Source organism: Melozone crissalis, unplaced genomic scaffold, assembly GCF_028551555.1.
Source record: "Melozone crissalis strain CALT ecotype California unplaced genomic scaffold, PUWL_Pcris_2 ptg000016l_1, whole genome shotgun sequence".
NCBI lineage: Eukaryota > Metazoa > Chordata > Aves > Passeriformes > Passerellidae > Melozone > Melozone crissalis.
In genome coordinates, this window is record NW_026535794.1 from 35,843,573 (window position 1) to 35,861,295 (window position 17,723).

The following is a 17,723-nucleotide window of genomic DNA, read 5'->3' on the forward strand; positions in this document are numbered from 1 at the left end:
GCCACTGGCAGCTCTAAAAGCAGGGCAGTCTCCTAAGTACCACCACAGATCACAGCTAATTCTCTTGCCAAGGGCAGGACAAGTTCCCCTCCCTGCATCTCTCACTGTGTGGGACAGAAATGCCCACAATAAGCTCAACAGGAAGATTCATATACAGGTACATTTGGGAGTCTGAAGTCCTTGTAGTCCACAAGTTCAAGGTGTACAACATCCAAGTAAAAAGCACCCAAGTAATTTTAAATAATAGATGGCTTTAATTCAAAGTGCATGATAGACTTCTATCCAGACTTTAGGAAGGAAGGGAAAACAAGGCAATCCTCATTCTACCAGCAAGTGTTTCAACTACTTCAAAGGAATCATCTTTATTTTAGAAGTAGGTCCCGATCAAGTTTTAGGATAGAGCTCAGGAGCAGTTACTGTATTGTACAACTGCACATAGGTATTAAACCAGTAAGCACATTATGGAAAATAACCGTAGCTAGAAATCAAGAAAACAGCAAGCAGGGGGCAGTCTATTGAGCTATTTTTCACTCAGGACAGTTGAACTATTTCTCACTCAGGACAGACCTTGTGCTTGATGCTTTGAACAGAGCAAGACAAGAGTCCCTGCCCAAAGGAGCACACAATCCAAGGAAACACAGAGAAGTCAAGCACAGAACGCACCAGCTGACCATGCGATAGGGCCGTACAGAAGTGCAGCGCAGCGGATGGTTTCATTGTTAGTAAGGTACCACAGCACTTAAACAGCTCAGAGTTAACAGTGACAGTCTGCAGAAGAGATACATTTTGAGAGGATTCAGAAGCAAGGGCCAGGGCTCGCCACACCTGGATCATGACTGCATTTCAGGCATGTAAGGCAGAACAGAAGGCTCAGAACTGATACTCAGATGCACACCATTTATATCTACGGTTGCTGGAGGTTGTATGAAGGTAAGATGACACACAAAGTTTATTAAAGCTGGTCATATTCAATACCATTCCTTTCACTAATGTGACTTGATAAAAGTTCAAAGAAGAAAAACAAGCAGTCATCTGCTATTTTAAGGGTTTTATTTCTTTGTTTGTTTGTTTGACCCCTTCCCTCCTCCCCCCTTTTAAAGACTTCTAGGGTCTTGAATACTCATGTTCCTTCTGGAGCAGTGCATCCCAGTTCATCATAAAAAGGTCAATGTAAGGATTGAACAAAGTACTTGCTTCTGTTAAAAGTTCTCTGTTCTCTAAAAACTGTGTTTATAATTAATACACAATTGAAGGTCTCGAGCTCCTGGCTTTCATAAGAAGGAATGAAATACCCCAGTTTTATTCCTGCCTTAGACATAGCAAGATGAAGTAACTGCTTACACCACAGAAGACTGACATCTGTGTCCTCCACCACATTAACTTATATTAACTCCACTATATCAAATTCAAATTTATAAGGACAAATTGTAATTTTATGACACTTAACTGCAGAGTGATAATTCATAAGCTAGGGAAACAACAGATATAAATACTTTATATTTCCTTTGAAGATGATGTTGGTAAATGAACTGACTCCACTGAAATACTCATAACTCAGTTCTCCTGTAATGGTCCTTATAATCTGCACTTGTACCTGTGCAAGGCTTCGCAGAACAACAACAACAAAATATTTACTATCTTCATTTGTAGATGGGGCAATAGAAGTAGAGTGAGTTGGGGCAGCATCCTTGCACAACAAAAAACAAGGGTCTGCATGATGGACACTGACTTAAGGCTGAGGCTCCCCCTGCCCAAATGCAGAGCTGCTCCCTCCCCTGGGCCTTGAAAGCTGCCAGGAAGGTGTCCAGAGGAAAATCAGAGGGTTGGTGATGTGGTCAGTGCAATGCGAGTTCTCAAGATCAACTGAACGAGGTATTAGCACTGGGAAAGAGATGAGAATTTGAGACAGAAGTCATCTTATAACAACTTGTAGAAAAATTCCTTCCAGAGAACTGGACATCTCCAGTATAAACCAAAATACAAGTTAAATACTCAGGGAAAAAACCCCACTACAAAACAAAACACACAAAAAATCCTCCTGAAACGTTGATTGAGTGACAAAACTTCATATGGTATCAAATGAAAGAAAAAGCCAATAATTTCATTTAAGATGGGCAAATCTGCATTAATAATGTCCAATTCAACAGAATTTTGTAGATGAAGGTGATGGCAGTTTCATCATGACTGGTGCAGAAAAATGGGAAAATAAAAAAGAAATTTGAATAAGAACTTTGAATAAGAAATTTGAATAAGATACAGAGCTGAGAATGAACCCTCAACACAACCACTTTGGGGAAGTAGGGAGAGTTAATTTGCTGTTTCAGCTAAGAACCAAGAGGATTAAATTTTTTTCTACTGACATTAGTTCCTAAACAAAAATATCTCACCATCTTAAGAGATGCTGTATGACAAAAGCAGTGTGACTTCAAATTCAGAATTTTAAAAATCTTATAAACTATTTATAAACTGAAATGCAGGTAACTGGAGTGATGCTGGTCTTTTTCACAGCTCATGTTTTTCAATAATGCTCAGATATAGCAGCAGAAGACTCAATTTATACAGCTATAGATACAAATAGAGATTGCTTGCAAAAAGTCAATGTAGCTTTTACAGGAAGGACAAATTCAAAACCAAAAAGTGGATCATCACTCCATAACAGCTGAGGCTCTGCTGGTTACATGTTCCATATGAGGAACCAAGAGAGGTTCCATGTAAAACACTAAAACTTTCTAAAACTAAAATTAAACTCCCTTATCACCTAATTCTGTATGAAATGCCAATCCTGTTTGGCAGATCACTGAACTTATCTGGACTACGCTGAAGTAAGAGAATGTCAGTGTTGTGATCCAAAATATTCCACTGCCTATTTCTTCAGTCAGAAAAAGAATCCATCAAGGCTGCTTGATATAGTCTCAAGGCTGCTTAAAATTGTATAAACAAAGCAACTGCTATTAGAAAGAACCACAGTAAGGAAAAATATTAGATAGTGCTCAGACTTACTTTAAAATTTAAAATGTGAGCAGAATAAAAAAGAAGATTTTTAGATCCCCAGGCTGCCAGGGTACTTTGATACAAATGTTTTTCTCTGTTATGTCAAAGATCCATCCTAACAAGGGACTGGCTGGCTGTATATGAGAAGTCCACAAAATTGCAAATGTCTCCAGTCAGCATACATGTGATGAGAAGCAAAAATAAAAAAAAGATATATCTTTTAATCTTTTCATTTGAGGGAGTTTCTTTTAGCACTTACTCTTGTGCCCTATTTTAGGCAAGGAATGATCTTTAAGTCACCCATGTTACTTGAAGCGGTGTAATTTGAGAAACACACAGAGAAAGTCACAGTGAACATTAAAAGAGGAAAAAATTTCCTATCTGGAAATATAATTAGAACTATTAATTAGGCACATCACTTTTGGAATAAAAAATAACAAACAAACCCAAACAAAGTCAAAAAGCAAACAATCCATTGCTTCACCCCTCCCCAGATCCCAGCTCCTGCTTTTACGGCATAAGTGACAGAGCCTTACACTTTCAAAAGCACAGCTTAAGAGGACCACAGATATCTTATATGAAAATATGTGAATTAGTCAGTAAATCTAATTTTCTTTTGTTTTACAAGATGTAGGATTTATTCTCATGGTAAAGCAGTTACTTCTTACTTCTAAGTGCCAAAAACTCTGAAGAGCCAGAAGCTTGAGAGCAGTAACTGTGAGCTGTAAATCATACTAGCTTTTAAAAGCTAACACCAATATACCTACTGTGACAAAACAAATAGCAATTCAATCCAGCTTAACAGCTGAAAGTTATATTTTTCTTTGAGCATTATGTTTTTCTGACCATTTTTGGTATGCCAAAGCTAGTGCATTTATAGGTGCATCATAAAACTACTTTTATAGTGCATCATAGAACTACAAATGCAAGCCAAACTTTTCTGTGCTGTGACCTGCATCGTTCTCAAAGTTTTCACTCTCCCTACTTCTGCTGCTTTGCTAAAATGATCCACCAGCAACGCATTTTTTTCTGTGAGGGCAACCTACTGCAAGGCTCATCTGGAGTTTCCAGAGTTACTGTTTTTCAAGGAGTTGAGTTTAGAAGCACAGTTCCTTACAGGAAAACAAAGTAGATTTTTCTTACCATTTTCATCTACAGCAAGTACACTTGCTCCCTTCCCTAAAAGCTCTTGAACTACAACCGTTAGTCCATTTCGAGCAGCAACATGCAGAGGTCTGTGAAGACAAGCAAACTCATATATAAACCTTAGAACAAGCCATGAAGTAAGATAGGTAACTTGCATCTAGTTAAATGTAATACTTATACTTCTATGTTATTTACACATGATACAAATATTGTAAATGTAATAACTAAGATGGAAAACTCAGCAAATCTCTTTCCTATTGCAAAGAAACTCTAAAATACCAATTGTGAACTTTCTTCTTTCCATGGCAGCACACAGGGAGGAAGCAGCTGCTAGTAAAGATGTGCCTGCTTATGGAGTTTATCATGTTAAAAAGTCAGAAACACTTGGCACCCTACTGCTGATAAATCCCCCACTCAACTGCTGTAACAGATACTGTCACATGTGAGAGAACTGCATATCACTGCCATCACTCACTGGAGCTCTACAGCAGAATGGCAGCCCTTTGCTGCTAGATGTAAATATCCATAAGAGATGCAGAAACACTTCATCAATCTGCCTTCTAGAAACCACTATATTCCATTGTGATTTAGAGATGAAAAAATATTTCACAGTATAATGCATGAAGCAAGAAAAGCAGATTACTTTTCAAAACCTCAAACTACAAACCATAAATCAATTTTGTGTTGACTTGCTCTATAAAGAAAAGTGTAGCTTTATCTCAAATATTCTAATTATATATTTTTCAACTGCAACAGTTTTTCAAAATTGGTTCCCATTGGCTTAAATAAAACTTTATTATCATGCAGCAGGAAACAGAATTATTAGCTTACTTCCCTTCTGCTTTATATTAACTCTTCATTCATTCTAAGATTCCTGAAGTTGTTTGAATTAACTATAAGCTGGAAACAAATGCCTTACTTATATATCAGAAATGCAAAAGATACAAACAGGAGCAGCTGTATCTATGGTGCTTGCATTAAAGTATTAAAAATGCAAGAACTACCACACCCCACAGATATACTGAAAAATGTACTGTAATTAAAGTGATTTTAATGTAGAGACCAACAATTTTAATGTTATCTTGCCACAAAGAAGGACTTTGTTTAAGCTGTTCAGAAAGTCAATTTAGTTATTAAATATTTGCTAAAGCAGTATTATTTAAACAACAAGTTAAAACCTTTCAATTTATATAAACACTTCATAGAGGTGCAAATGTGTACCTATTTTATCCCATGACATCTCTTGATCAAACTATTTGAGCCAAGGCATGTGGGTGGAATTACATGAGCCTGTGGTAGCATACTTTCCCACATCTGTTCCCATCTCCTTCTCCCAAGACATCCTTGTTTAAAGCCAGAAATGAGGCAATCAATCCTTTCCTGCTTTCTGGTTATTTCATGCTGCCTGAGGTGCACCATGGTGAGCAGCAAAAGCAAAGGAAGAATTCTTACTATTTTAACTCCTTAATTCAAGCAGGTCTCAGGGAATACTTGGAAGCTCTGCATGAGCTTGAATATGGCAAGATTCCAGAAGGGATGTAAGGCCAGAATAATATGTGAGTTGCTTACAAGCTCCAGTGTGAGGCATTTTTTGGTGGTTTTTTTGGCTTTTTTTCCCCCTAAATTGTCTGTGATACCATTACTGAAGCAGTCTAATAATTCATATGCATAACTCAGGTACACACTGTGTGCCAAGTATTCCCTGAACACAAACCCATTCTCCAAAAGGAAAAAATTGCATTAGAGTCATTTTAGTAGCCCATCTTGATTGGTATGACATACCACACATTTCTAAGGTTTCCTTGTGATTTAGGCTAACCAAATAGATTTAATTCTATTTGAGAGACCATCTTCAGGAAGGTTTAAGAATAGTGTATTCTCCATGATATTTAATAGACAATAACGTTTCACCCTTGAAACATCAAACAGAAAGCATGCTGAAGAATAAAAGCACACTTCAATCAGTTATTTTTTTCAAAGTAGATAGCTAAGACTTTGAAGACCAAGTCTTAGTTTGCCTCAAGTTGTTAAATGAAGTGGTTTTTAATTGAAAAACTGGATAATTTTTAAAATAGAAAAATCTCAGTTTACAGGCAATCTCAGTGGACTGCAGTAGCTCCACACATGAATCACAATAATGTAAGTTTTACTTTTCATTCTATTCAGCCACAAGAAAAAAAAAACATCCAGAGCTGTAAGTATGAGCAAAACACCCTTTCAATTCCAAATTGGTTCAAGTCTTGGTACCTATTAACAGTTTAAATTCAATGAGTTTGAAAAAAAATCTGAAAAATATTCCTCTTTATGAGCAAGATACACACCAAGAACTCATCTTTCAAACACGGTCCCTGTGATACGTACGTTTGCAAGGCTGCGTTGGTGGCGTTGATGAGGTTTCTATCTGTAATCTTCTCCAGGATTAACAAGGCACTAGTTTCATGACCCTTAACACAGAACAAACATCTGTCACATAACAAATATTCCTCACAAATTGCTTTGAGTGTTTTCTCAAAGTAACAATACTTTCAAACAGTGCTCGATAACACAAAGCTCAGTACTGATAAGTCAGAGTGTGCACACACCTTGCTGCAAGCCAAATGGAGTGCTGTGTTCTTAGAATTGTCTTGCAAAGTCAGATCAGCCTTAGCACTGCTAACCAGCACCTCTGGGGAAAGAAAGACTTTTATTAACTAAAAACATATTCCTTAAAATCCAAACGGGAAAATGAAAACAGAATTTTGGCAAAATATATTCACAAGAACATGAACTGTAAGGCTACTTCACCCACAGTAAGATTAACAGAGCTAAGAGCAGAAATACATAAAGCTTTCTCTTTACCAACTGTATTCGTCTGTCCATTTTCTGCAGCCATCATTAAAGGTGTTTTCCCAGAAGAATCTACAGCATTTACTTGAGCACTGTGACCAAGCAGAAGCTGTAGACACTCAACGTGATCTGTAAAAGCTGCTGCATGCAGAGGTGTTCTACAACAGATCAAAAGACAATATGGCCATGTTCAGCCATGCTTTCTACTGTATTCAAAGGGGCATCCCTGCCTGTGATCCTACAAATAAAAAAGACTCTGCAGTCTCTCCCACTGATCCTTTGCAATCAGTATTGCTGGAGTTGTGACTGCTGCCTTTATAAGGGCAGTCCCTTTTAAAGGGACTTTATAAAAGTCCCTTTCCAGGTTCAACTAATGCCACCCACACAGTTTATAATAGAGATACAATTTGATTCACAAAAAATAAAAGATGCATAAAGCTCTATCCACAAAATGAAAACATTTAAAACGTACTCTAAGTTGCCTGTATAATAAAAAGCCAATTCAAGTTTACTGAATAAGAACAGGATTTAAAAAATCTAAAATTTATTTCTAGCATAGAATAAAAAAAAACCTTCAAAGAATAAAATGGGAACATGAGGAATTAACATTAAGTAGTAAATACAAACCCCCCAAATGACTGAAGAATTAGGCACAGCCACTGTATGACATTACATACATTCCTTCTGCATTTGCACCCTTACCTTCCTTTTGAATCGGTTGAATTTACAATACCACCACCTAGTGTATCAATTAACATTTCTGCAGCACCTTCATTGTCATTTATCCTATAATGAATTAAACAGACTGTTATTTACAGAATGATAAATCTTTTGTTAAATACAGCAATGAAATTCATGAAGAATAATTTTGTACTTCCTTACACAGCACAATGCAAGGGACTGAAAGAATTTCCTTCCATTTTCTGAAAAACTTCCTGTTCCAGGAGCAGCTCTACACAACTGTCGTGACCTAAAGCAAATGTAAGAGTTAGGTATTGAAAAGAAGGGAAAAGGTCTAACTATGGCTTACAATGAAAAATATGTATCTAAATTAGATTAAGCAGTATTGTATTTGAAAATTTAAAAGAAAGACTGGTTATATTCAACAGTGCTGAATATTCAACATTTAGGTACCAATACAATCTTGGAATCCTGAAAATCAAACTGACATGTAATACTGTAAACTTGATGAAATTTCTAAGGTACCTCACGCTGTCTGAAGAACACCCAGAACACCTAACTGAATTCTTTACACCTCTGCATTGCAAACTCTTCTGTACATTCATCACTTCGTCTCCATGAAAACAACTCCACCATTTGAGGTTTATTTTTGTTCCATATTTAGTTGAAATTATCACCCAGCTGCATCAGCTCAGTAGTTATTCACTTAATAATAACTGGTGAAATGAAGGTTTAATCTCTTGCTTCTTGGTTTTTCTCTATCATGTCATTCAAAGATGAAATAAAAAACAACCCCTACTATGTTCTAAATGAACACACAGAACAAAATCTTTAGCAAAGGTGCTGAATGATTTTCCTACATTTTAAGGTCTCCCTCACTCTCAAATCCATGAAAAATATCAGTGAAGAAGAAAAAAAAAATTCTTATTGAATCACTTTTATATACTTGAGATTCTTATGGGTATCATATTTGATATGAAGCAAGTTTAATTTAGATTTAACCTGAAACCATTCCTCCTTATGGAAGTTGTTTTTTGGGATGTGTGTGACACATTTCTATTCAAAAGTATTATACTGAATTTCTTTAAAGACTCCTTGAGACATAAAGCTAAGATAGTATATGACAAAAATGTAGGACAAAAGTAAACATCTCTTAAGTATTAGATGTTAATACATTTGTTATAGGTAAAAGTTAAGTTAAAATAGGATATAGTTCAATTATATTGTATTAATTATGTTCTATTATTTGTATTATGTTTAAGGGGGGGGGCTTATTAGAATGTGCTAGAAGGGTCCAGGGTTTGGTGAAATAGGGGTCTGGTCGGGCAAGGCAAGGTCGAAGAGAGATTGGATGAAAGATCTGACCAATCATTCGAAGCCTGGAAATGGACCAATCATCATGAGGATCCAAAATGCACCAATCCTGGACTTGAGGGGGACTATAAATGTGGGGAGTTCATTTGGGTCAGGGCTCTTCTTCTTTTGGGATACTTGTTGTTTGGGAGAACCCAGTGCACTTGGGATCAGCGCATTGTTTCGTTTTTGGCTCGCTGTGTGGGTGCCTGGGCTTATCCTGGGCACTCCATTCCTTGTAGCTGTTTTAATAAACGAGAACCTCGTTCTCTGGAGAAAGTTTGGCCTCGTTCGTATCCATAACAATTCCTCTTCAAGATACCCTGTCATTTTCTCTCATTCACTGAAAGGAACTGAAAGAGGATGCTGCTTTTGTATGAATATTAAGTTATTAATGCATCTACCCCAATACCAATAAATAAATGTGGAGCTGCATTTGGATGCATTTACCATTGTAGCAGGCCCAGTGCAGCGATGTGTAGCCGTGATTGTCTGCCATGGCAGGGGCGTCCCCGGCGGCGGCCGCCTGCAGCAGAGCGCCCAGCACGCCGATGTGGCCGCACGCCGCCGACAGGTGGATGGGCGTGCGGCCCCGGCAGTCCCGCAGCAAGCACTTGGCACCGTGCTGGAGCAGAGCCTCCACACATTCCTCGTGCCCAGTGACTGCCTGGGAGAGACACAGGAAAGGGCCAGTTTGGAAATATTCACGTATGTAAGCTGAGGTGTAGAACCCAAACAAGCAAACCTCAAGCAAATTCTTGCATTTTTAAGGCATAAGAAAATAAGCAAAATAAGTTGCTATTTTTATTCCTAAAAACAGCCATTCTGTTGGGAAAATAGCAATGTACTATAATACTCATGTCAGAATATTTTCTTGGAAGAGCACTGAATGAACTACTAATTTCTTGGGCTCATTCAATTGTCTTATCTGGCAGACACTATAAACAAAATATTTGGCACGAGGCACATATCATGCTTTTCTTCCTCCTATTAACCCTACCTTCCCCCCAACAAAAAACTGTACTCTAGAACCTCTCCAGTCAACACTTTAGAGCAAGATTAGGAAGTTGCAGAAGTCAAAAGGAATTCTGAGGGTAGGTAGCAAACAGGCAGAATCCACCCTTCAAATGCAACTAAAAATACAATTAAAAATTAAAATGGCAAGATGAGAATAATGAGACATTAATTAACACTACATATTAAGTCTTTATTTGAAGTCAACATGTAGGAAACTGGAAATGAAAGAAAGGGAATATTCTCTTACCCCTCTGTGTAATGCTGTCCTTCCCCACTTATCTTTGGCATCTACATTTGCTCCTTTGTTAAGGAGTGAATAAACACAGTCGGTGTGCCCATTGAGAACTGACAACATCAGAGGAGTCCTAAGCAGAGACAGAAATAAAGTGGAAATCTACACTTGGAAATTTAACAGACTAGCACTCAGTTCAAGCACAACAACTGCTATCCTTGCACTCAACACTGTTAAGATTTACATCATCAATGACCTTCCACTCATTTGCTTTTTAGATTTGAGAAAATAAAGTGACATGCCCCAGTTCAGAAGTCCCGATTAAGTAACTAGAATCCATTTTGTCAGCATCTGGGCAGTAAGACACATTTTACTTTCCTCCCAACTGAACATTTTTCACTCTCAACTTCATGTTTATTGCAATAATTTCCTTTTAAAACAAGTTAAAAATAATTAAAGTATTTAGTTTTTTCTTCTACAAAATGCAATGACTTGTGTAGAACAGAATGTCCATCATTTAAACTCACTGTCCATTTCCATCTTGAATGTCCACTGCATTCTGTGGCTCTGCATTTCCTATCAATAGCCGCAAACATTCTGAATGACCATTTGTAGCTGTAAAACATCATAAAAATATGGGGTTTACATTAATTGCCTTTGAGTAGAGAGCTCAAACAGAATGGCAACCTATCTGCTCAGACTAAAGCCCAATAGCTTAAAAACCCACTGTACAATTTTACCATTGTTATAACTTAAATTTAAATATGAATACTAGAAAATTTCAGAAATCAGGTATTCTCAACTGTACAGTGTTAGAAACAACTGATTCCAACTATCAACTGCCAACAGATTTTATGTATATATTAATGATGTTGCATATATTAAAAGTAATTGGAATATATGCTTATACAACACACACAAGAAGGAACATTAAAATATCGGAATTAGCATAATTTTTTCTTGCTTTAAGGCACTGGGAAACACATGCCTAGCAAATCATAGTCAGATTTTGTTAGCAAGTGTAGCATGCACATAGTTATAAAATAATGGAAATCACATTTAGAAAGGGGAAGGAAATGTAATGCATAGATGTAATAAACCAAGCAGTTAAAAAAAGGAAAATGAACAAACAGAAAATTGAGAAATCTAATTTAAATGCAACTCATGAAAGATAAAATGATTGCTTCTTGGAAGGGAAATTATTTCTGACCTACAGCTGCAGTATTCAGCTCACACAAGCACAGCGACAATTCATGTTTCTGTAGCTGACAGACATGCTAACACAAGTTAGGAAAGCTCAATCAAATAGCATAATGCAGCTTGTGCTCATGGACAACAAAACAAGTTGTCAAGAATGATGATGTTTTGTACATAATGCTCTTTTTAACTGCAACACTTCTGTAATGCCATTACTATAAATGCCAAATTTAATAAGCCTATTTTTAATGCGAGGGAAAAAAAAGACTCTAGTGTGGATTCTAGACTCAGAGAAAGGCAGGCCTAGAGATGTTTTCTAGGAAAGTCAGCAAGAAAACACTGCAAAGGATTTGCTGTTATTTTGAAAATGCTCAGGAGTCATTTAAATCCTTGGAAAAAAATCAAAGTAAGTTTTCATGTCTCTTCTCAAACTGCCAAAATTCTCCAAGACTCCAGTCATTTTTAGAAGCACTTTACTGCCAAGACAGGCAACGCAATTTGCCTTTCTAAATTTGGGCCTGCAGTTTGGCCTGTGTGAAAGATGAGGAGAGAAGCAGGGACATGTCACTGCACCTGTCAGCACAGCCACTTGAATGGACAAGGACAATGCACCCTTCCAGAGGGAAGTGTGGAACAGCACTCTTGGACTCCACTGGTCTATTGGATTAATCCTGGTTCCTGCCTGCAACTCTCTTGCTACATGCTTCTCAGCACAGCATTTACCTTGAAAGTCATCCTCTGCTCCTAAATACTATTTCTTAGAACATTAATGACAGAGACTTCTAAACAGATTATACACTTCAAAAGCCAAAATTGTAGAGGTTAGTAGCTAGCACATACCTGCAGCATGAATTGGGGTCCTCTTTACAACATAATCTTTCACCAAGATTGATGCTCCCTGATTAATGAGCACATCTACACATTCCACGTGTCCCTTAAAGGCAGCAAGATCCAGTGGTGTCCTCCCATTGTTATTCCTCACATCAAGGTCCAGCAGTGACTGTACCAGCACTTCCAGAGCTTGATGGTGGCCATGATATGCCTACAAGAATAAGAAAATTCTTCAATTTTCCCATCCTTAACATTTTTCCCTTTCTTGCCAGAACTACATAAATGAAACTGTAAAATAACTATCCTTACTTTAGCATGCAGAAGAGCAACTGATGCAGCACATGAGTAGTTACAACAGTTACAACTAATTTTAAAACCCCACAATTTCAGCAAAAGATTGGTGGTTTTTTTTCCTATTTTATCCCCTCAGTCAGCAACTGCAACTACTCCCAGCAAGTCATCTGTCTTCAATCTGCATAAAAAACAGTATTTTGACTACTGCACAATGTTTCATCGCTTTATGTTGTAGTTAACATCATCCTCAGATTATTTCAAGCGAGGAACATAAGCAAACTAAAGTATTTCTTTTAGCTTTTTACATAAAATATTAAAAAAACACCTGTAATAAGAATGCAGTAAAATAGCTTTCATTTACCACTACCAAAGATTATTTTTTACTTTGTGTGTGTATATATATATATGTACTGCATGAGACTATTTTTAGAAAGTATAGAGTGGATTTTCAATTGCTTTAAATTCAGTGAAAAGATCAAAGCTACACATTGAGCTGGTTACTCTGTATTTGGAATATTTTTTTATAGACAGAATTTCATCACTGTCCTACACTACTCCTTGTGCAAATCTTTCCTAAAGTACTGAGGACAAACATTTCTCATAGTAAACAATAAAGAGAGTAAAATAAAACAATGTAATGATTAAAAAAATCATAATTACTTATAGAATAAGTCTTATAAAAGTTTCATTAGCACAGATTTTAATTAGAAGATTCCACATGAAAGCTGTTCCATGAAGCACATTTCAAGTGAAATGCAAAAATCATCCTGTATACCTCATTCAGGAATATTAGTACATATGTTTGCATTTTGTTTAATAACCTATTTTGAAAAAATCCAAATGAATAAATCTGTGCAGCAACTGTTTGCTACCAGATGAGCTGTCGTCACTAAAGAACTGAGAACTTACAGCTAAATGCAGTGGACTTATAGGTGCTCTGTTGTCTGAGTCATTCAGCATGTCAGTACCTGATGTTTCCATCAGCTTAGAGAGAAAAAGTCAGAGTGAGTGCAAAACCCCCTCACCTTTGAAAACACTCAGCAATAATTGCTACAGTTTCCCATAAACACAGATTGAAAAATAAAGGAGAAAAAGTAGGAAGAATAGTATAGAATTAGAGATGTCCCGATCTTCAACATTTTAGAGTCTGAATGAACTGCAACATATCCCCCATGTTCATGTTCCAACCCCAGTAGTTTAATTTTGCATAATAATGCAATAATTCAATAAGAAACTAAACTGAAATTAGTATTTTTTCTGAAGCAGCAATATGAACAATGAATACAAAGGAAAGACAAAGATGGGTGACAACAGCAGCAGGAAAAAAACCCCCGAACATCAGCCAAGTAAGCATTCTGATTAGGTGAAAAGTCAGCAGAATACAATATGAAAGGCCAGACATCAGGATGGATTTCTCAGAACAGGAAAACAATTCTCAGAGAGAAAAAATGGACTCAAAAAAAGCAAAAGCATTATAGCATTAAAATATCCATGTATATACATTTCTATTTGTGACTTTCACATGTGTTCTGAAGTTTTACTTCTGGGTCTTCTTCAAGACCATATTTAATTAAGTACATTAGTAGAATTAAAACATTCAAAATATTTGAAGAACACCAAATACATTCAAATTAAATTTTCATTATCATGCATGGTCAAACAACTGTTTAAGTAAAAAACTACATGGCTTAAAAATAATTTCCCATTTTAAAATTGTAAAATCCAATTAAATCTAAACTGTAGTTGAAATGAAATAATACATTCATGCATTGAAGAAATGGCTGAATAAGTCTAAAAAATAAGCAGTATTTTTAAAACTACATGTTTCCCTTTTGCTCTATAGCAGTACTTAAAAAGTGAAAAATAATAGACTTACAACATCTAGAGGCGTTTCACTTGCAATCTGTAATTAAAAACATCCAAAATTCACGTTTGAATACATTGAAATATAAAAAAGCAATTTTAATAAAAATACTGAAGTTATATAAGACAGCACATCAAATAACACACATATTTTTACAAAGGGAGCAATAAAAAACTAACTATGACTTTATTATCTGAAATTCTATTCTGTGGCCACTAGTTACTGTAACTGCATGAACTATTTTATAAGGCACCCTTTCTTTACAGGTTCTCCCGACATTTTAATTTGCTCCTTTCAAATAACATTCATGAAATTTCTTAAAAGTTCTCAGGGGATAACTTGTGGTTGCTTTATTTCAGCCACCAGCAAAAAAAAAAAAAAAAACAAAAAAAAAAAAACCACAAAAAAAACAACAGTAGTATATTTTAAATTAAGACACAAAAAACCCTAATATCCCACATCTTCGACCAGTTGTCTTGTCATCTGAGAATTTTTCATCTTTTTAAGCCAGTATCTAGCATCCTAGCTCCTCACCTTGCTTCTATTTTAGGAATACCAAATGCTTAAATTTATCTGCACTGAGGCTGAAAATTATAATTTGATTTCATAATTATTTTTTATAATTATAAAATTATAAAAAAAATACTGAAAATCCAGTATTGACCCAGCTGACAGGCAAGGAGGAGGAATGCCCTGGCCTCTGCAGCACACCCTGTGAGAGCAGCAGTGACACCTTCCATCCAGGATTTGTTCTCTTACCAGTTCAAGACACAAGCGATGACCGTAGGCAGCTGAGTAATGCACTGCATTGTATCCTTGCTTGTCTCGGATCCCGGGGTTGGCATCATTTCTTAGCAAGTATTCCAGGCACCTATTCAAATTGACATATGCAACCATGTATCTAAATGCTGAATTTCAACTTAATGCTAAGTGATAAATTGTTCCAATTCAACTGGAAAATAGAATACAGCACACAGGGAACACTGATTTAATGTACAATATTGGCTAGGACTAGAGAAAGCCACCTTATTACAACAAACATAAAGGTCAATCACAAAGCTTCAAAATTTGAAATAATCCTTCTCTGCAGACATCCTGCATCTTCTGAGTTATCTGACTTGGTTAAAACTAGTATTTCATGGCTATTTTCCTCCAGCTAACACAACTGCAGTTATCTTTGCTAATATCAATGATTACTATTTTGTATGCTTTTCTGTATTAATCCCTTCTACTGTATGTTATATGCAAAGAAGAGAAGCAGATCTTCATGGTAGCATACAAGAATAACACACACTCACATATGCACTACCAGACACAACTTTTAAAATTTGTTTATACAGCAAATACTCAGTTGTTGTCATACATATATCTCACCATTCCTTACTTTCACTGGACAAATTTAAAGGGCAGAATATGACCAGCCCAGTTTCATCTACACTCAGTTGGGAGGATGGGAAATGGGGGATTCAAGTCAGCTCACTCTCTCCCTAGTTTTCAGTTTTTAAGAGACTCCATGTGTGCACACTAATGACTGCAAGCAATAACTCTGCTGTTTCATACTTTTATGATGACTGTAATTTCAGCAACATTTTCCAAAGTCATTATTATGATCTTGAACTTTCTGGTGAAGCTATTCATTATTCTGAAGTGCACAACAAGTCAACATCCCTTCTTTTCTCTGGGATCACTAAATATTTCCTTATCAGAGGTGCATTCTCACTTCCATAATTTTTTGCCCAGCTTAAACAAGGACTTGGTATGTAGTGAGAAAGGTAAAATTTCTTGAGTTTTAAAGAATAACACATGTAACCTGAGATGCAAGTAACTTTAAAACTCGTTCAGTATAGCTAATAAAAAGCTACTTGTAAAGCATATCTATACTTTGAACCAATCAATTCAGGTTTTATTTGTCCACTAAATAAATGCCTAGACTTCATTAATGACAACTGTGCTTGCATGTTTTTGTTTGAATTAAAATGGGACGAGATTTATGAAAACCCAAAGACAAATCAGTTTGTCTCATTATGTAAGAATTACAGTTCTTACATTTCATTTGTCCAATCATCTAACTTTCTTTTTAATTTGCATCAGTAATTTTGTGTTACCATTCATAGGTGATTAATAAATATCATTGGCTTTGGCTACCTAAATTTCTACAATACACTAAATACACTGCATGGAGCCAAGTCTTTAAAAAATCCTCAAGTACCCAATCTTTCCAGGTAATTATTTTCGATGTTTTTTTGCATCAAGAGAGAGGTTACTCCCACATCTTTCACATAATTAACTGTCCTCAACAGTCTCTTTAAGAGAATATAAACTTTCTGAAAGCACAGGTAAATTAAATTTATTTCTCATATATTTATTTTATTTATTTTCCATTAGAAAAGTATAAATAGAAGCAACAATCTTTTTCTCCTCTAAAGAGAAAATTATGAAATCATGCTTTTCTCTCTAGTCTTGGTAAAATGGGGCTTAGTGGTGTTTATTCCAGATCAAAAGCATTTGTTAAAGATACAAAAGAAGTACTTTCAAACAGGAATAAACTGGAAAATAATTTTCAACAAAAACATCCCTGTTTCTACAATCTGTCTTTAAAGATGTCTGAACAAAGACCATAAAACTGCACATAAATATTTTTGCAATTTTATGTAGATGGTTTCCTGGTAGATGGTTTATGACATGTCTTTCCCAGGCTTTATATTCTGACTCCAGTAATCATTTTAAACTTCATTCCTGTTTTGAATGAGCTGAGCAGTATTGGTTTTCCAGCTGTTACTACTCATCGTGGTGCAGCAATATAAAAAGCTTTCCCTCAGGCCATTCTGCTTTGCAGCCTGTCTTCCAGAGACCCAAATGTTAATGAGAAGGGCATCAGCCCATGGGTTCCAGAGAGGATGCTTTGAGTTACCTCCCAAAGCTCTGCAGCATTGTCATCATCACTCCTGCTCATGCCTTTTGTAAGACAGATGGCAAAACTATGTCATCTGAAGAACCATTATAGTTTGGAGGTTTTCAGAGCAACTGTGAAGCTAAAATTAATCCTAGCTCAACTTGTAAGAGGGCAATTAAAGTAAAATTATCTCAGCAAGCTCCAGCAGGAATTGATATTATTTCTAAAGAGCAGCAGACAATTTAATTTTGAAATCTGGCTTAACATAAAAAAGGCACGTTGTTCAAATATCAGTTAAATGGCCATAAAAGTACTCTTTATTTAGCTTTCAAAACCCAATCTAAGTTATACACCACCTCATTCTTATTGCTATCTCACCCTTTAAAAGGTGCTGTAAA

At 36.2% G+C, this 17,723-nt stretch overlaps 1 protein-coding gene across 5 annotated transcripts in view; it reads right to left on the reverse strand.

Annotated features, from left to right (window-relative positions):
- ANKRD28 (ankyrin repeat domain 28) overlaps positions 1-17,723 on the reverse strand; it is a 119,787-nt gene that overhangs the window by 3,014 nt on the left and 99,050 nt on the right. For 3 of the 5 annotated variants that reach the window (XM_054273271.1, XM_054273270.1, XM_054273269.1), the window contains exons 15-27: positions 15,192-15,303; positions 14,445-14,471; positions 13,478-13,552; positions 12,284-12,485; positions 10,774-10,861; positions 10,262-10,379; positions 9,448-9,664; positions 7,846-7,933; positions 7,666-7,749; positions 6,976-7,121; positions 6,720-6,802; positions 6,499-6,581; positions 4,135-4,226 (exon numbers count right to left, since the gene is read on the reverse strand). In XM_054273271.1, the coding sequence (XP_054129246.1) occupies positions 4,135-4,226; positions 6,499-6,581; positions 6,720-6,802; positions 6,976-7,121; positions 7,666-7,749; positions 7,846-7,933; positions 9,448-9,664; positions 10,262-10,379; positions 10,774-10,861; positions 12,284-12,485; positions 13,478-13,552; positions 14,445-14,471; positions 15,192-15,303 (1,415 nt within the window). Of the gene's footprint in view, positions 1-184; positions 769-4,134; positions 4,227-6,498; positions 6,582-6,719; positions 6,803-6,975; positions 7,122-7,665; positions 7,750-7,845; positions 7,934-9,447; positions 9,665-10,261; positions 10,380-10,773; positions 10,862-12,283; positions 12,486-13,477; positions 13,553-14,444; positions 14,472-15,191; positions 15,304-17,723 lie in introns of those variants that run through there. The other 2 variants (XR_008482933.1, XM_054273272.1) reach the window with 2 other exon arrangements.